The sequence below is a fragment of the Numida meleagris genome, chromosome 1 (assembly GCF_002078875.1).
Source record: "Numida meleagris isolate 19003 breed g44 Domestic line chromosome 1, NumMel1.0, whole genome shotgun sequence".
NCBI lineage: Eukaryota > Metazoa > Chordata > Aves > Galliformes > Numididae > Numida > Numida meleagris.
In genome coordinates, this window is record NC_034409.1 from 91,292,057 (window position 1) to 91,309,947 (window position 17,891).

The window sequence follows — 17,891 nt, forward strand, 5'->3', positions numbered from 1 at the left end:
CTCCAAAAGCATTACTATGGTTTGGAATGTTATTTTTATTGACCTTTACAAAATAATTTTGAGCTTATCTGAAAGAAAAGAAAAATTGTATCTTATTTTTCTAAAGTCACCTTAAATGAAGAAATATCAGTTCACACAGCTCAACTATAGACCCTACTGTGCAAGTATTTATCAACAAAAAGCAATTTCAAAGTAGCTGCCTTGTGAGTGTTCAGGGATAATAGCTGGCCAATTCATCCATAAAATTAAGCCAACAATTCCACCATAAGTTTCTTGACAGACTTCTCATTCCTAAAAACATCAAATAAACATTATACTTCTTAAGTCCAATAATAAAACCTATAATACCCAATGATTTCTTAATTCATCTGATTGCACAGCATTCAAACAAACCATTCTTTTAGGTCCAAGCCACCTGCCTTAGCACCGCTAAGAGTCTTTTAGAGAAGTTAATTTTAACATTGCAATGCTGACTCAATATGAGGATGTCACTTTAGAATGTTGATGTACGTGCAAGAATCAAAATAGTTCAACATAATTTGAAGGGCTACACTTTGCAGAATATCACATGAATAAAATTATCTCAGTGTTTATAAGGCTACCTGCTACCTTTAGCATAGGGTTCTTGTTGAGATACTTTCTCAGGATTGCCACAATGCAATCTAATTCCTCCATGCCTCAGCTTTTGCTCAAAAACTGAGAAGAAAATAAAGACAGTTTGGGGGAAAGGAAGGCTAATGTGGGACTATCAACTCTTATTTACATTTTTGAGATGGAAGAAGTCTTCAAGAGCATCTTTTTTTATTTTTCCTCTGAAAGCTCATACTCCTTTGCCACTGAGTTGTCTTATCTATTTTATTTTCAGTTTTTAAAAGATGGAAGTAGGAAAGTCTGTTCTTTTCACCTCTGTTTTAAGGACTCAGAACTGAGACACCCACTTTCTTTTAATTCAAGCACAGATAAAAAATCTAAAAACTAAAAAGTATAGATATTCACACGCACAGAATTTCAAATGAAGTCTTAAGTGGTCTTTTGAGACCCATTTTCTTGATATGCCTTGATTGCTGTGGGAGTAACGTTAGTTTTTAGTAAAAACACTCTATTGTAGCTTTACAGGCTATTATTGCTCCATTACATCACAAGTCTGCTCAATTCTCTTTTCAGAAGCCCAAGCTTTGTTCAGTCAAAGGGTAGGATTTTCCCACAGGCAAGGAAAGTCTCTTCTCTGAAATGTTTCTGTAAGTGAGATGTTTCATCTCAGGAACTATAAAGAAAGCAACTTTAGAAATTGTCCAGCCACCTCAGTATCTAGAATCTCGACACCAAAATGGAGGGCAACTAGTTTACAGTTGAGCCTGCTACTCCATATGGATGACTCCCATTCTTTTCTGTACTTCCCACCTCTCTATACCATGGAATGAATTAAAAAAAATATTTTTTTTAAAACGTATTTATGAGGAAAAGGTGTCCAAAAACAGTCTACAAGATTTATCAGAGGCTTGTAGTGAAAATATTTGCAAACCAGGAGATCTATTGCCTACCTGAAATCCTCAGTTTTCAAAGAAAAGGAAAAAATCATACCTTTTCAGACATACTCCAAATTACTTCAGACTCAGTGTTTACTTCCACAGAGGGAGAGATGTGCACAACTGAGTTACATAAATAAAGGGAAGAGCTTCTACGAGAACTTCAAAACAGAAATGAAATGTAATAAATATGATAGTGGGCAAAAGATAAAGGAGTTTAGAGCAGTTAGATGGCTTTCAGTAGTGACATTCAGAGGTCATGAGTTACTTACACAGCAGCTGTTTCTTCAGCTGATCGTGATGGACCACATCCTCTCTCAATTCTACCTGTATCACTCCAGATATTACCTAAGCTTTGCCAGTAGAATCTATGATTTTGAGCTGAGTTTGAGAGTTTGCTCTGTTTACTGATGATTAATGACTAGTATTTCGACAAAGGTAAACAAAAATTCTTAGTAAATTAATAGAGAGTGAAAATTGCCTGCAGCCTACTACCAAAGGAAGGATGTAATATATCTAACCAGAATGCGCACTTCTAAAGCACTAAGCTCACCAATTAGAATACAGAAATGACAACAGCTACAGGCATTAAAGCATGTGTTACTGCAAGAGACAAATGTTTGAGCAAAATACATCTTGCCTTTGCACTGCTGCCTATAAACTCTGACTTTATGCCCACCTTCCTCCTTCATGAAATGTTTTCTTGACATTTATTATTAATAACAGAAGTTAAGAAAAATAAAAGCAGCAGCTGTACTGATTCAGCAAAGCAGAATGAGCATATTTAATAGCCAATGCCATTCACCTGATATAAATATATTCATTTTCTATGATTTCTTTAATTACAATACAAAACTGAAAAAGATTTTCTTATGTTATCAGATGCTATTTATATTATACATTGCCGTTTGTCTGTTTATAGATATATATTTTATCACTTAACATCAAAATTCTATTACCTCATTGTCATTTACAGTGGAAAAAATATTACTTTTCTCTATAATATTTTGTCTAGGTTTGCAAAGGCAGGAGACGCTCTTTTCTTGGTTTGTATAATTAATATATATATAAACATTCCTTACTCTTTATCTCTAATTGTGAGAAATGACATCTCTCATTTTTAGGTAAGCTTCTCTCCACACTAGAGCTGTCTAGATCTGTTCTGAGTTAGGAAGATAACTTTAGGAATTGAGGGAATTATTAGACAGAGTCTCATTGAGAGGAATTCAATAGGGGAAAAAAAGGAACAGAAGCCATATGGAACTTTTGAACCCTTAATGAACAGAAGAAAGAAAAGCTGTAGAAGTGGAAAAAATGTTGATGGAATCACAATATGGAAGAAAAAAAAAACAGCTGTGAATCAGATTACACTTCTCTGACTCCGTAGAGTCATTGACGTCCCCTGCCTTCTCACACCAGCTTGCCTGGCAAAAATGAATCAGTCACAGCATCTCCCTAAACCTGGCAAAGTGATTATCATTCTTTCTCTCCATCACTGTACCTTCTCTGGGCTGAAGAGTATAATAGAAAATCTGTTATCTGTTTAACACTGTGGCACTGGACTTTCAGAGGATCCATTAAGGGCAGTGATCTACTAGCACTCAGGGCACTTATGCCTTACTCCATACAGATTTGGTAGGTCTCTTTTCCTAGACCTTACTTCCTTGACTTGCAATGTCAAAGAATCTCCTGTGAAGAGGGATTCTCTCCACGTGCAGATTTCTTCCCTCTCCTCTCACACGTCTTTATAAATGTAGCTCCCCTTATATCTGGCATGTACCTGTATTAGACACTAAATACTCAAGGTAAGAAGGCATGTTTATATGATATATCAGCTGTATCAGAAAATGCAGGGATCCAAAAAGTTACAAGTCAGGCTCAGGGCAAGTGATGGCAAATCAAAGGATGCTCACAGACATATTTTGGAAGATACAGAGACAATACATCCTCTATTAAATAGAAGAACGCATCTCAGAAAATGCTAAAAAGTAGTTTTGCTAGCAGAAAAAGAGAGAGAAGGAGAGAGAGCAAGAATGATAATAATGAATTGTTTTGAGAGGATTATGTTCCACTGGGGACATTCAGGAATCCAATGAACTAAAGAAAGGATAAGACACTGTCTAAATTGATCTAGACAACCAATTGTGGTACAATCCATAAAATAATTATGTCAGTCTCTTCTGTGTTTAAAATGAACTTAAAAACTCAGAAATACAGTAAGTTGTAAGCACTAAACACCAACACATACTCTGTCACACTACTCTTATTGTTACAGTAATCGAGGAAGCACCTGACATTTATCTTCTGCAGTTCTAACACCAGAATTGAAGAAATGCAATTAGGAAAACGACAGAATTCATAACAGAAAAGGTCAGCAATGTTCAAGCTAAACCTGATAACATGCCTAATGTGTTGCCACACAACAGAATTCCTTCCTGATAATGAGTAACTTTACAGATTGTCGTGAAATCGTTGCAAAATAATCAGATCAACAGGGGGCATACCACTACATGAAAGAAACAGAGGAGATTGTGAAACAGTCTCTGATAGGGGTATATTGCAAAGTCAGCACTGATGGAAAATCTACTGTTATCAAAGGCCATGTTTTCAAAAATCATCATAGAAATAAATTGGGCACAAAACACAAATGATAGGAATTTCCGTTATTTGGTAAGCAAGGAAGACATTACTTCATCCAAGGTAGTGTGCACTTTGTGCATGCAGCCAGCAACCAATATATCACTACCTCTGGGATGCAAAATATATATATTTTTTTGTAATAATCAATGTAAGTAGAGGTTAGGGGGTTTAGTTTTTCTGTTTGTCTTTAACAGAGAAATACTCACACAGCAGTACAGGCTCCGTGCTCCTCATGTAAAGACCTCCTCCTTACTTCTGTCATTAATGTTACATAAACTAATATTGAACTTTAAGAGAAATGAAAAGTAATCTAAGGAGTTCTTTTGATAAATCACATTTCATCAACAGCCCTAAGAAAGTAGCTCATTACTGAAAGCTGAAAGTAGCATTTATTCTAAGTTTTATGCCAAATAACAATAGTCAGGTTGAGCCTTTAGTGAAAAATATTTTTGAGAGCTTGCAAACACCAAGAATCATATATTTCTTACACCTGAAGTCATTACGAGTTGAATAAAACCTACACAGTTCCCATTCCTATTTCCAGATTATAATTTGTACTACATTGTTTCATTTTATTTTTGTCATAGTTATAAAAAGTTGCTCTCATGTAAAAAATGGGGGAAAACAGTACTGTGGTAAAGTATAGTGGAGCTTTCACCTCTTTATTCACTTGGGTTAAAATTCAATAATTTTCTAGGAATTATTACATATATATCTATGATAAGACAAACTTTATACTTCGAGACTGCTAGATTCGCAGACCGTAAAGCTGCTGTAAAGGCAAATGCTAACATTTTATTATAGTTTCTCCTATATCTGAGTGATATCAAACTATTTCATGATGAATATAAAAGCCTGCTGTTTTTTAACATAACACATACTGTTGCCTAATTAAACAATGAAAATAAATAAATTGTAATTTAATGGGAGTCTTCCTATTTATCAGTTTCATTGGAAGACGTATCATGAATTTAGTACAGAACATATTTTTGAGGATTGATTATAAAAATAAGTCAGATGCAGATGATCAGCTAACATGGATAAGCAGAATTTGCTTAGCAGCAAGCTATAACTAGTGTGTTTTGTCTTGCATTTCCAAATTTCCCTTCATATATACTTCTGTAACCACCTTAGCTAAACAGTATGTGCCTGAGGCAAGTTTTCACAGAACAGTACCCAATGTACTGCAAAATATTTTTACAGATGCTTACACTGATAAATATATTTTGTTTAAACTTAATGAAGAGAGGCATCCAGTAGAAGGAAGTAAACACACACACTACAACTAGAGGATAACATCAATAAAAGTGCAATTATACTTTTAGCTTTTTCCTGCTATTCTTTCATTAGTGATCATAAGCAAGCAATTTTCCTGAAATGCTACAGATGTGTAACATGCACCAAAGAACCAAAGAGAATGCACTTACCATGTACTATCAGAACATATTCTGTGCTGTTTCGGCCAATTGGATTTTTTGCTTCACATCGATATGTGCCATTGTCTGTTTTGTTTAGGAAACTGATGCTTAGGACTCTACCATTGACGACCATTCGCTCTGGATCTGGTAGTTCTCCACCATCCTTTGTCCACAATACTGGCTCTGGCCTGTTGGATCCAAGGTGAGACTTTTATTCAGATACAAGGAGCGTGTATATACAACGTATATTAGAAACAGTGACAAATGGATAATACCCTGCCATTAAAGAATATCCAATGATAATTTGAGTTACTGGATATAATGAGAACTTAGTAGAACCTACCTACCTGATGGAAACTACTAAAGAAAGTGAAGGACCAGGTAGGAAAAGAAGAGAAACAAAAAGGAAAACAGAACGGTATTGGAACAGGCCAACGTCTTCCCTAAATAAATAAAAAATGACAATAATTTTTTAAAAAGTGCTAAAGAGGTTTCAGGGTGCACAGTTTGGCAAGACATTTGGCAAGCAATGTGAAAACAGCTCTCTGTGCGATGAGCAGTGTGGCCCTGCGCAGCTGACAGGCATCAGAAATCACGCGAGCAGGCTGAGGTAGATACAAGTGGTTTGCAAATGGATTCTTAAATTATTTAGGCTATTCACATTCACAAGTGTACTTGAATGTACTGAATGTTTTTCCTGCACCAGGCATATCAGTCACAAAGTAGCACATCTTACATACAATCTAAATTTGTTTCTGTTGCTGTATTGTGTCAAAGCCCACCTCTTTCTACAGCCATTCTGCATCCTTCCCTTGCATAATTGCTTGTAATAAACATTATCACAAGCAAAGTAAGATTTGTATTAAAATCCTGGATTTCCTTTCAGTGAAACCTTTCCTTTTGTACCTGGTCACTCCAAATCAGACGAAAGGCAAAGCACCAATAACTCCCAGCCAAGTTAAGGACGCAGTAGAGAAGGGAACCAATGATGTTATAGATTCCCATAGATCTTCCACTGACAATAGATACTTAACTCTCCCAAAAACTCTCAAGAAGCCCTACAGCCCAAGGGATTTTCCTAACAGACCGCAGCAAGTATTGTACCTGTATGTAGCAAAATCTACTCCCAAATTTACATGAAGAAAAGCCAAAAAGACTGATCCATGATTAGGAATGGAAAGCTGGCTTACTGAATCCTATTTCACAAGCAGATAAAGCATCTCAGCTCCTTAGACACTAGTCATTAAAGCAACATACTCACAGCCTGAATATTTACATTTATCATTTCACATTTATTCGCTTCTTCCTGTTAGCTTTGTACATTTTAACCCGAGTATCATTTCCTTTATTTAGGGTACACTACATCAGCGGTTTCAGTCAACAGCTGTTCCAGACTTGCAATTTATATGGTAGTAGAATGTAACATTATATTTCCCTAAAAAAAATATGTAATTTTATAACTAAATAATAAAACAAAAGGTAAAATTATTTTATAAAACCAGCAAATGTCTAGTAAGTTGCTAGTATTACTGAAGAAATATTTAATGTGCTTAATTTAATGCGTTTAGAACTTATTAAATACGAATGTTAAGAATTAAACCTAAATACCTAAGCAGAGATATTTTGTTAAAATGTGGCCTTACACACAGCAGAATAATAACTGAGATAATTTTATTTTAAATAATACAACATACAAACAAAGTGAAGTTTTCTGAAGGGAACTTGCTGCCATGTATCTTTTATCTACTTTCATTGTAGAGAGTATCATTATCTATCATTGTATCATTTATCTACTCTCTATATTTTTTTTCTATTTGGTAAGAGCACTCAACCTTTTCTTTCTCTTGAAAATGTATGGTCTCACCAGTGCTAAGTACAGAGGGACAAACACTTCCCTAGTCTGGGAAGATCACAACATTCATAGAATTTTAAACCAAAGATTAAGAACTATTGGTGAAAAGGGCCTTATTTATCTCTAACTGTAAATTTGTCATAGTACTCTTCCTGATGTGCCTTCAAGCATTACGTCTAAACACACATGCACACAAAATACACACCTCCTTTCTGCTTAACACTAGCAGGGAATCTAGATGTCCACAATGTTGCAGAAAAACTGTCCCACATCATTATGGTGTGATTTGCTTTGATTTGTTAAGGTGGATGTGTTCAATTTTCAAGCAAACTTCTTATTGTTCCCCACCTACTGCTCTACTGAGAATCTGTAATCCCAAGAGTGGAAACTCCAAAATTTTTTTGCTATAATGTAAGATATCACCTTCATAAGTGGCATGTTAAAACAACTTCTGTGCAGTGGAAATGTGAGAAACGTAGATTTTAAATTGAACTTAGATGGCATGTCCTAGGATAAAACCCATAGAATACAAATAACTAGGAAAAGGAGCCTTAGATCTAAATTATTCAGAGAACTTTGTCACATCTTAATATACCAACTGCAGTCCAACACAGAGTGGTTAGAGCAGCAGATGTACATACTCTGGCAGTGGTGGGGAAGCTGTTAATTAACAGAGCCAGCCCCTTTGGCTCAGCAGCAGCAGCAGAGCCATCCCTGGGCAGCCAGCCCATGGTCAGCACGTCATGGTGGCTGGGCACAGCCCTCACTCCATCTCACCACTCTCCAGGAGGACGGTGCCTAAAGCAGCAACGCTGTCACAGCCACGAAATTAAATCTTGCCTTTGCTGCTGGGAAGCTTTGAGACACTCTGGTCTAAACAATTCATTAGTCAGGCAGAAGTGAGTTAAGAAGATGAGACGTGCTCAAGCACCCAGGCCAATGTGCTGCTGCTGACAGCAACAACTGGAGTGGCTGCCCAGGGAAAGCAGGGGAGTGTGGCCACTGCCTGTGGCCCATTCCCTCTGTGCTCCTCTAGCATCTACAATCACCCCATTAGGGGTGTTGGAGGGTGCAAATCTTGTTCTCTTTAGTATCTATGCAGTATTTAGACCACTGCCCATGAATTTCTCTAACTTCTTTCTGAATCTGCTTATGCTGTGTGTCAATCCAGCCTTCTGTGGCAATGAATTCAAAAAAAATTCCTTACCTGCTGTGCAAAAACGTATCTACTTTTATCTGTCTTATACTGATCTCTGAGCAGCTGCAATGACTGTTGCAGAATATGGGAACAGTTCTGCATATTACAACCTAGTTATGAGTTATGATAGACCGTATTTAGTAGGCCTTCCTTATTCTGTCTATCCTTCTATATTTGTTTGAATTTGATAATATCTGAGATTATTGACAGAAAACAGAAATCACAAGAAAACAAGGCAGACTGTAAATTAGGAGAATATTGGCCATTCCCTGATAGGTGCTTTAGTAACTTAATTGCTAAAAGCCCAAATGCAGCTGAAACATTGGTGAGGAAGATCCCCTTCCCTGCCACAAGGCTTGCTGAAATGTAAGTTTTCCACAGGTAATCCTACTGAAATGCGTTCATGGCTGTATGTCCAGAGGTTCATTCTTCACTCAACATTCTGGCTCAGTTAGGGGATATTTAGGTTGGAAGTTCTAAAACATCAGGTAAATGTACACTCCTAATATTGCATATTCCTCTCTACCAAAAACATCTCTACTATTAATGAATTTCAGCCTTTCTTCACTCACTAAAGCACTGTCATTATGAGGATTGGAACAGAGTAGCTCTATGCCTTACGTTTTTGATTACTTTAAGTTGAATCACACTTATGAATTTAACCCCCATTTTCTCTGACTTCACTGAAAAAAATATTTAAAAGACAGTTCAAATATGACAGGCCATGCTAGTTCTTTGGCTAGCATGTATGGCTTTTACTAATTTGGCCTTTCATGCAGATGCATACAGTGGCACAATCAGGATTGCAATACTCTAAAAGAAGCCAAGGGTACTAATTAAGAGCTTACAAAAAATACCTTAATTATGATCAATGAGTACTTTGCCAGTCACCTAAAATAAACTTGAAATCTACTGTTTATCTGAAAAACTGCAAAACAAGCTTAGATTTTGATGTAATTTATGTTTAAGATGAAGATCATGAAGATGATGAGAGGACTGGAGCACCTCTCCTATGAAGACAGACTGAGGGAGTTGGCTTGTTTAACTTGGAGAAGAGAAGGCTTTGGAGAGACCTAACTGTGGCCTTCCAGTACTTCAAGGGAATTTACTGGCATTTACTGCTCTTATAGTGATAGGACAAGGGAGAATGGCTTTAAACTAACAGAAGGGAGATTTAGGTTAGATGTTAGGAAGAAATTATTTACTCAGAGGGTGGTGAAGCATCACACAGGCTGCCCAGAGAACCTGTGGATGCCCCATCCCTGGAGGCATTCAAGGCCAGGTTGGATGGGGCCCTGGGCAGCCTGAGCTGGTGGGGGCCAGCCCTGCCCATGGCAGGGGGTTGGGACTGAGTGGGCTTTGAAGTCCCTTCCAACGCAAGCCATTCTGTGATTCCATGATTCTATGTTTAATCCTAACAGAAAAGCCCAGCAGTTTTCAGAAACTGACTTGCAAAAATGAGCTGGATTTTGGTATAAATTAATAATCTTGTTAACTGTTTTCATGTTAGCCTCCAAACTTGACATAAAAAGCAACAAAATTTGGTATTCTTTCCCAGATAAACTGAAATGGGACTGTAATGAGGTTATCAAAACTGGCATCATGTTCCAAGGGGATTCAAGTTTCACAGAGTGGAACTGGAGTTTACTTGCAAGTAACTTAAGAAAGAAGTTATAAAGTATTGTTTAATCTAGATCCTGAGAAACCCCTCCTGAGAGAAAGCTAACAATGAACTGAAATGTTTGAAAAAAATATTTTAAAAAATACCAACAGGATTTAAATCCACATTAATCTTTTTTGATAATGTAGGCCTTTAGAGGTAACACTGCATTATTTTAAAATAAGTTCTAAACAATCTCACATCTCTCCCCACCCTTAGCCTGATGTTTCAGCATTGCCTATAAAACTCCCTTCTAGTGATGCCTTTGTATATAAAAATCATATTTAACTTAGTCTTCATTTAAGAAAGATACATGGATCTTCTGCATCACCTCTTTTTCTGAATACAGGGAACTTAATCAACACAATCCATTCTTCTGATTTCTTTATACAGACAGACCAAAATGTTCTTCACTGAGACCTTGATCTCAAACTTAGATAACTTGCTGGCTTGTAATACTACCATGGATAACCATTTGATATCTTTAAGATATGAAAAGCATCAAACAAAAAAAGAAACAAACACAAAACAAAAAACAGTGCCAGCTGTTCACATACTTGGTCTCAATGAGCATATTAACATCCATCTGGGTTTCTAAGCATTCTGTCAAGACTTTGTAGCCAATGTGGATAAAAATAAGAAAGAAGGATTTGCAGAACATTAACAAGACAAGTAAATCCATTATTTTGAGTATGGCTTTCTTGAACACCATCTTTTAATTCTCCAAGTAGGGGCAAGCTTCTTTTCTCTGCAGTCCCTAAAAAACTAGTGAAAATGTTTAAATGAGTAATGGAAAAGACATCACTACTTTCACCAGTGCATTTTTGTCAAAATGCTAGTGTAATGTTACAAGTCACCTAAGGAAATGGTTGCTTCATTAATTTGACCTTATGGAGTCAATCTCAATTGAGAATCTGGATTTTTAGATTTATCAGTTAATCATCCAGTTGAAAGTTTAAATCCTGAGGGAACTTTTTGTTTGTATAAAGCCTCACTCTTGATGAGTCATATTAGGATGAGCTGGTTTGGGAGCATTTCATCTATCAGAAACATCAATATCTAGTCTCTAGCCTTTCATAAAAGGCTCAGATAAATGGTTTTTATTTTATCAGATAAGAACTCTTTATGATTTTGTAGTTCTGCAGAGCTTGACAAAACCCTCAGAGAGTGTTTTTCTCCTCAAAAGAATTAGTCAAAAATGTCCTAAGTATCTTTTAAAAAGTTCTCTTCTTTTTAGGAAGGCAACTTTGAACATGTGAATTAGCTATTATACTGGTCTATACCTTTCTCTTTCAAGCATCTCAGAAGACATAACTTAGCCTAAAAACATTTATGATGCCCTATACCAGTGTTTTTAAAGTGGCTAAGAATTAAATTACCAATGTATGTTAAAAATGAAGTGGCAACAAAATAGAGATTTCCACTTTTTATTATAAAGATTTGTGAGGACAACAGGAACAAGAAAAAATGTTGAAGATTCTTGCAGTATATTTTGCTTTCGAAAAAGCTGCTTAAAGGAGTAGAGGAGTCTCAAATTGTGTTAGTATTCATAGTTTTTAAAAAAAAAAAGGAAAAAAGAGAAAAAATACATTGAAGAGAAGAAAACAAACAAATCAAAACAAATGAAACCACCTCATCTCTTATGTTCTGTTCTGGTTACAGATAAAGCCTTTCTTTTATCCATCACAAATGCAGTGAGGTGACAGGACTCACTGCCTATAGCTCTCCTTGGATAAAACAGGCAGTCCTCTCACCTTCAGATTGGGTCTTTGGGTTACAGTTGCTAACCATGTTGATAGGATGGGCTAAATTTACAGCTGAAAATGTTTATCCTAAACAAGGCTGTGACAGCAACTGATTACAGTGAGTCAGGAAGAGTCTTTTCAAAGCATAGGTATTTTTTCCTGTTATTGAGACAGGAAGCACAGATTGCTCCAGGGGAAATGATAATTTTTTATATTTTTCCTATCTATTTTCTAACCTTTCCTTGTAACTATTTTTCAAGGTTCAATTCAGGCCAGTTAATATGTACCTTTAGCTGTAAGAATCTGAATGTTCTCCTGCCACAATTATCTTTCCAGATATATCTCCCAGTTATCAGGCTGATAACCCATTCTGCTTTATCCTTTAGTATCCTCATAGTCCAGGACTCCCTTTGACCTAAGGTCTTCTGCCCTCAATGCAGCTGTGTAATATTGCTGCTTTGTGTCTGAATAGCTCTTTCCCAATTGATGACCAAGCCATTATTACACTAACTTCTTTGAAAATATTTACCTGTAGTTTCTCTTCTTCCCTTTTATGAATTCCTTGTGCTTCCTACCCCACCATTCCTTTATTTTAGTCTTTCTCAAAAAGGCAAGACAATATCAAACAAATACCCAGAAAAGTGTATAAAACATACAGCTCCAGTATTATTTATAATCTTATCATATAAGTATAAAAACCTGCTATGAATAACATTTGGGAGATTGGCTTTCTCACAGTCATGAAACAGATCAACAAGAGAAATTATGTGAAATCAGAAGATACCTTATCAGTGAATTGCAACAGAAATATCCCTTGTATTCTCTTACTGTAAGCTGCAGGGAGCCGAGAGATGTACAAAAAGATTGTCTCAAAAGCAGCCTCTGTGAGGAAGATGCCATAGGGATGTAGTCCAGAATTTCATTTTAAAGAACTCAAAAGCTGTTGCTACGTGAAGGCAAATATGGAGAAGTCCCTTGTTCCTGAAATACCATCCTCCATAAGGTAAGCTAAATTTTAAATGTATGGGCAAGGAGAGGGCACCACTATGAGTGATCCACTGTCCTTCCATGGTTCATACTGAAGTGAAAAAAACAGTTCAGAGAAGTATAATTCATTATCAGTAGCCACAGGGTATGTGTTGGAGAAGCAACATTTTGTTAGGGTTAGTTTGGTTATGTTAGCTTGTTCGGCTTTGAAGAAAATGCAAAATCTAAGAGCTCACAAATGTGTAACATGGCCAAAGGGGCAATGTTAGAAAAAGTTTCAGCATGATACTGTGCTATATGTCAAAACTGAGGTCAAACAAGCAAATTTTCTCAATAGTGGAATACACAGGAACTCACTACCAAGGTATCTGATAATGCAACTATTTATTTAATTGATTTCTTATGCCCTCAGTACTACAGCATGCAAACAGGCAACTTGGAATAAATGCATTCAGATATGAAATCAAACTGTGCGCAGTTGGTTGCTAACTCCATTCATTGCCCCAAGTACTTCTAACTGTACTCACAGCCAGGAAAACACTTAACTAAAAATGAACCTTCTTAAAAACTGTTCTTGTTACAAAGATTTCTAAGAAAATACTGTCATCATTCAGGTTATATGTTTTGTTTTGCCTGTTTCAACAGTGCTGGCCCTAATGCCAGTAATTTCTTCTAAGGCTTTTATCTGCTTTCCTTACTCTATTCAACAGAATGAATCTACTTTTTGTTTTACAGATATTAAACTCACCTTGCAGTGAAATTATCTCTGCATGACATAAAAATAACACGCTAACCTCCTACAAACATCACCAGTCTTTAAAGAATGCAGACAAAATGTGTTGCCTCTTTTTTTAGAGTCCTGAAGGAGATCTCTATTAAAAGCTTTGTGTGCTCATAATAAACTGGGGGGAAAAAATCATTTTAAGCAAGACGGTCTTCTTGTTTTGGGAAGAGAAAGATGATTGATTTTATATTTTTCAACCTGACATTATTTCATTCGGCATTGTTTTCCTTTCTCTTCTATTAGCAGCTACACAGTATGAGGTTAGGTTTGATTTTCAAATGAGCAAGAGAAGCCAGTTCTGGCTGCAGATCTCCTACTTCCCTCGCAGCCCACTATTACTTCAGCCAACACTTAGCACAAGTATCCGCAGATCCTGATCTATCTTTTCGTTTTGATGGACAGCTAAATCTCATTTTAATAACATAATGACTGCAAAGACTCTCAGGAAGTCATCTTGGCTAATTGAAATTAATAACTTCAAATCCATATATCAGTTTATTTGCTAAAATGTACCCTTTAAATGGAAAAGCTTATCTTTTTTTTTCTCCCCCTGTTAACATAAGAAACCCCATTATCTTTAATTTACATAAGAAATAGAAACCTTTTTGTAAAGTTCAGAGTCTTCATAAATCACATGGATATCCTGTAGAGTGAACAAACTCAAAATGTATGTCTTATGGAGCCTAATTACACCTAAATAGAAATTAACTATAAACTCCTGAACTATTGACAAAAGGGCTTAGCTGTCTGCCAGGGTATAAAGATAGATCAGGATTGACAGCCACCTACTATTGCTTAAGTCTTAGAGTTCATGCTGATTATTTAAATTATTCATCCTGTGTTTTCTCATAATCAGGTGATTTTTTAATTTTCTATTACCTGAGATTCTTCAGCAATGATCATGTGTGCAAAAAGTTCTCCTTTGAATACAATGCACTGAGAAACTTTTCCATAAGGTATTGTACCACAATATTCCTTATTTCCTGATTTTAGAACTTCCGTGACACACCATCACCAGCTCAGACTACACCAGTAAACGATGTAAAAGCATTAAGTTCCTAGGCATCAAAATGTAATGTGAAGGCTGAAGTAGAGCTCTTTCTGATTGATATGAACAGCATTATTTTGTTCACTGATCAGTGAACAACTCAGTCCATGTTTGAACCAAAAACTAACCCAGTGCTACCGTTATGACTCAACAGTACTGAAACGAATAAACACTGAGTGTGACAATACAAAAATCTGAAAAAAGGGAATGTTAAGTTTTCACTCAGTTCCCCTTCTGATAGCACTTTAACAACAAGCCACATGCAGAAAACTGTTCGCTGTTAAACACACAGAATTATGTTTAAACTTACTTTGAGGATCAACATCATTAAGAACAAAAGGTCTGCAGTTTCTGTGATTGTTGCTTGCTTCAGCTAATACTTTTTGTAGTAACGCAAAATCTTAATATTTTATATCAGATATTTTTCTAGCAGCAAGTTCTAGAGAAGGCAAATCTTTAAAGTATTCTAAGTATCTGATCTTTTCAACCTAGTGTAAGTTCAGACATCTGTGTTTCAGGATAAGCTGTAGAAAAATATTTTTAACTCTCATGGAAGCATAATGTGTATTTTAGCCTTTTGTAGCTGTTTTAAGTATGTTTAATTGCTTACTGATTGCAAGTCTTATTTTGGTACAAAGAAATCTCTGAATCATTTCAGACTTCATTTTGAAGTTTGTGCATTAAAGGAAGAAATACATCCAAATAACATTCTTATAACATACTCTAATGTTACCACTTGTATATATAAAAAAATGAAAAATATTTATATGTTTATTCTTTTGATTAACTATACTCTCAGGTTTGAGACTCATCATTAAGCCTCAGAAATCTTTCATCTCTTCATTGTTTTAAAATGTATTTTGTGGTACTGAATATTGCCTCAAGTATATCTGCAGCAGTTTTCCAAGCCTGATGCTTTCTCTACGGCTGTACTTTTTTTCCAAAATGCTTTTCAAGTTTTGCTTTGCTTTTAAGATCTGAACTCTTAAGGCACTTCGGATGCTTTGCAAAGTTTCCTACATTCTTGAATTGTTTATTGCTGTTATTGTCAATGGTATCCAACCAATTTGCTAATTCCTTTAATGGAACAACTTCTTTATCAGATTAAGGACTAGATCTTGTGGCTAATTTTCTTCAAGGAATTCAAAGCTGTGGTGGATTAACCCAGGTAGGCAGCTCAGCACCTCAGAGCTAGCTGCTCTCCTGTTATCCCTTGCATCACTCCTGCAGTAGGGTGGGGAAAAGAAAAGGAGGAGTAAAAGCAAGAAAACATATGGATTGAGGTAATTTTTTTTTTGTTTGTTTGTTTTTAGTAACTGAAGAAGTAGGAGAGGTAAAAAAAAAAAAAAAAAAAAAAAAAAAAAAAAAAAAAAAAAACAAGCAGTGCAAAGGCAATCACTACCTCCCATGGGCAGATTGATACCCAGCTGCTTTCCTCAAACCCTCTGTTTCTCTTTTTATTTATTGTTGAGCATGGAGTTATCTCTTTGGTTGGTTTGAGTCATATGCTTGGCTGTGTTCTCTCCCAAGCTCTTACACATCCCCTAACTACTCACTAGGGGGCAGAGTGACAAAGAGAGAAGGCTTCAGCACTGCAAAGCCTATGTTCAGCCACAGATAGTACATTAATGCACCCGTGTTACCAGCATTGTTTTGGTCCCAAACCAAAACCTTACAGGCTGCTTTGGTGAGAATTAACTCCATCCCAGACAGATGCAGTACAACATCTCACTGTCCTTACTATCAGGTTTTTTTGCCTTTCTTTTTTCTCTTTGATATTCTCTTTGATATGCCAGCAGTGTGCCCAGGTGGCCAAGAAGGCCAGTGGCATCCTGGCTTGTATCAGAAATAGTGTTGCCAGTAGGAGTAGGGAAGTCATTCTCCCTCTGTACTCAGCCCTAGTGAGGCCCCACCTCGAGTACTGCGTCCAGTTTTGGGCCCCTCACTGCAAGAAAGACATTGAGGCCCTGGAGCGTGTTCAGAGGAGGGTAACAAAGCTGGTGAGGGGTCTGGAGCACAGGCCTTATAAGGAGTGGCTGAGGGAGCTGGGATTGTTCAGTCTGAAGAAGAGGAGGCTCAAGGGGAGACCTTATTGCTCTCTATAACTATCTGAAGGGAGGTTGTAGTGAGCTGGGGGTCAGCCTCTTCTCTCTTGTAACTAGTGACAGGACGAGGGGGAATGGTCTCAGGTTGCACCAGGGGAGATTTAGGCTGGACGTTAGGAAATTCTACTTTTCTGAAAGAGTGGCCAGGCACTGGAATGGGCTGCCCAGGGAGGTGGTTGAGTCACTGTCCCTGGAGGTGTTCAAGAAACATTTAGATATAGCGTTGAGAGACATGGTTTAGTGGGGTTATTGGTGGTAGGTGGATGGTTGGACTAGATGATCTTGTAGGTCTTTTCCAACCTAGCTAATTCTATGATTCTGATTCACAACTAACCACAATTTCCTACACTTATTAGGCCCTGCCAATGTTTTGGTGTGACTCCACTTATGGCTGGAGCTCTTCAATTCAAAACTGCATTCTTTCTGAACAGTTAGGCTGATTCCATAGAAATAGTTGCACTCTACATCAGATTTGCGTATGAGACATTTACCTCACATGTACACAATGTTTAGTAGGAGGCTGCAGTTTGCAGCCTACAGCAGCTTTTATTCACACACTGCTCAGACATTGTCAGTAGTCTCTCAGAGGAAAAAGGTTTTGCAGATCTGTGTCTTGCGCTGGAGCTGTACGCTCAATTTTGTACACACATGAACGTTCAAAGTGAGAAAATCTTTGTACTTATATTCACCACCTTCCCAACACATTTGAAGATTAAAAACATTGCACGCTTTCTAAGGGGCTGTTGATCTGCTCCAGCTTTTTACTTGGGCATCCACCTCCGCTGATTTTCCGGTCAGAATATGGGAGCTACCCTATGAGTACTGTAGATGTGTTAATGTATTTTCATAGAAGAGAACAGCAAGTCCCTCCGGCTACCTGGGCCATACGCTGCCCACCAGATCATGTTGCCTTCTGCTTTTCCATGTT

The 17,891-nt window shown here is 36.9% G+C and overlaps 1 protein-coding gene across 1 annotated transcript in view; it reads right to left on the reverse strand.

The window, feature by feature from the left end:
- CADM2 (cell adhesion molecule 2) overlaps positions 1 to 17,891 on the reverse strand; it is a gene marked incomplete in the record, with an annotated part of 648,988 nt that overhangs the window by 72,424 nt on the left and 558,673 nt on the right. The window contains 1 exon segment of the mRNA XM_021402877.1: positions 5,594 to 5,772. Within this exon segment, the coding sequence (XP_021258552.1) occupies positions 5,594 to 5,772 (179 nt within the window).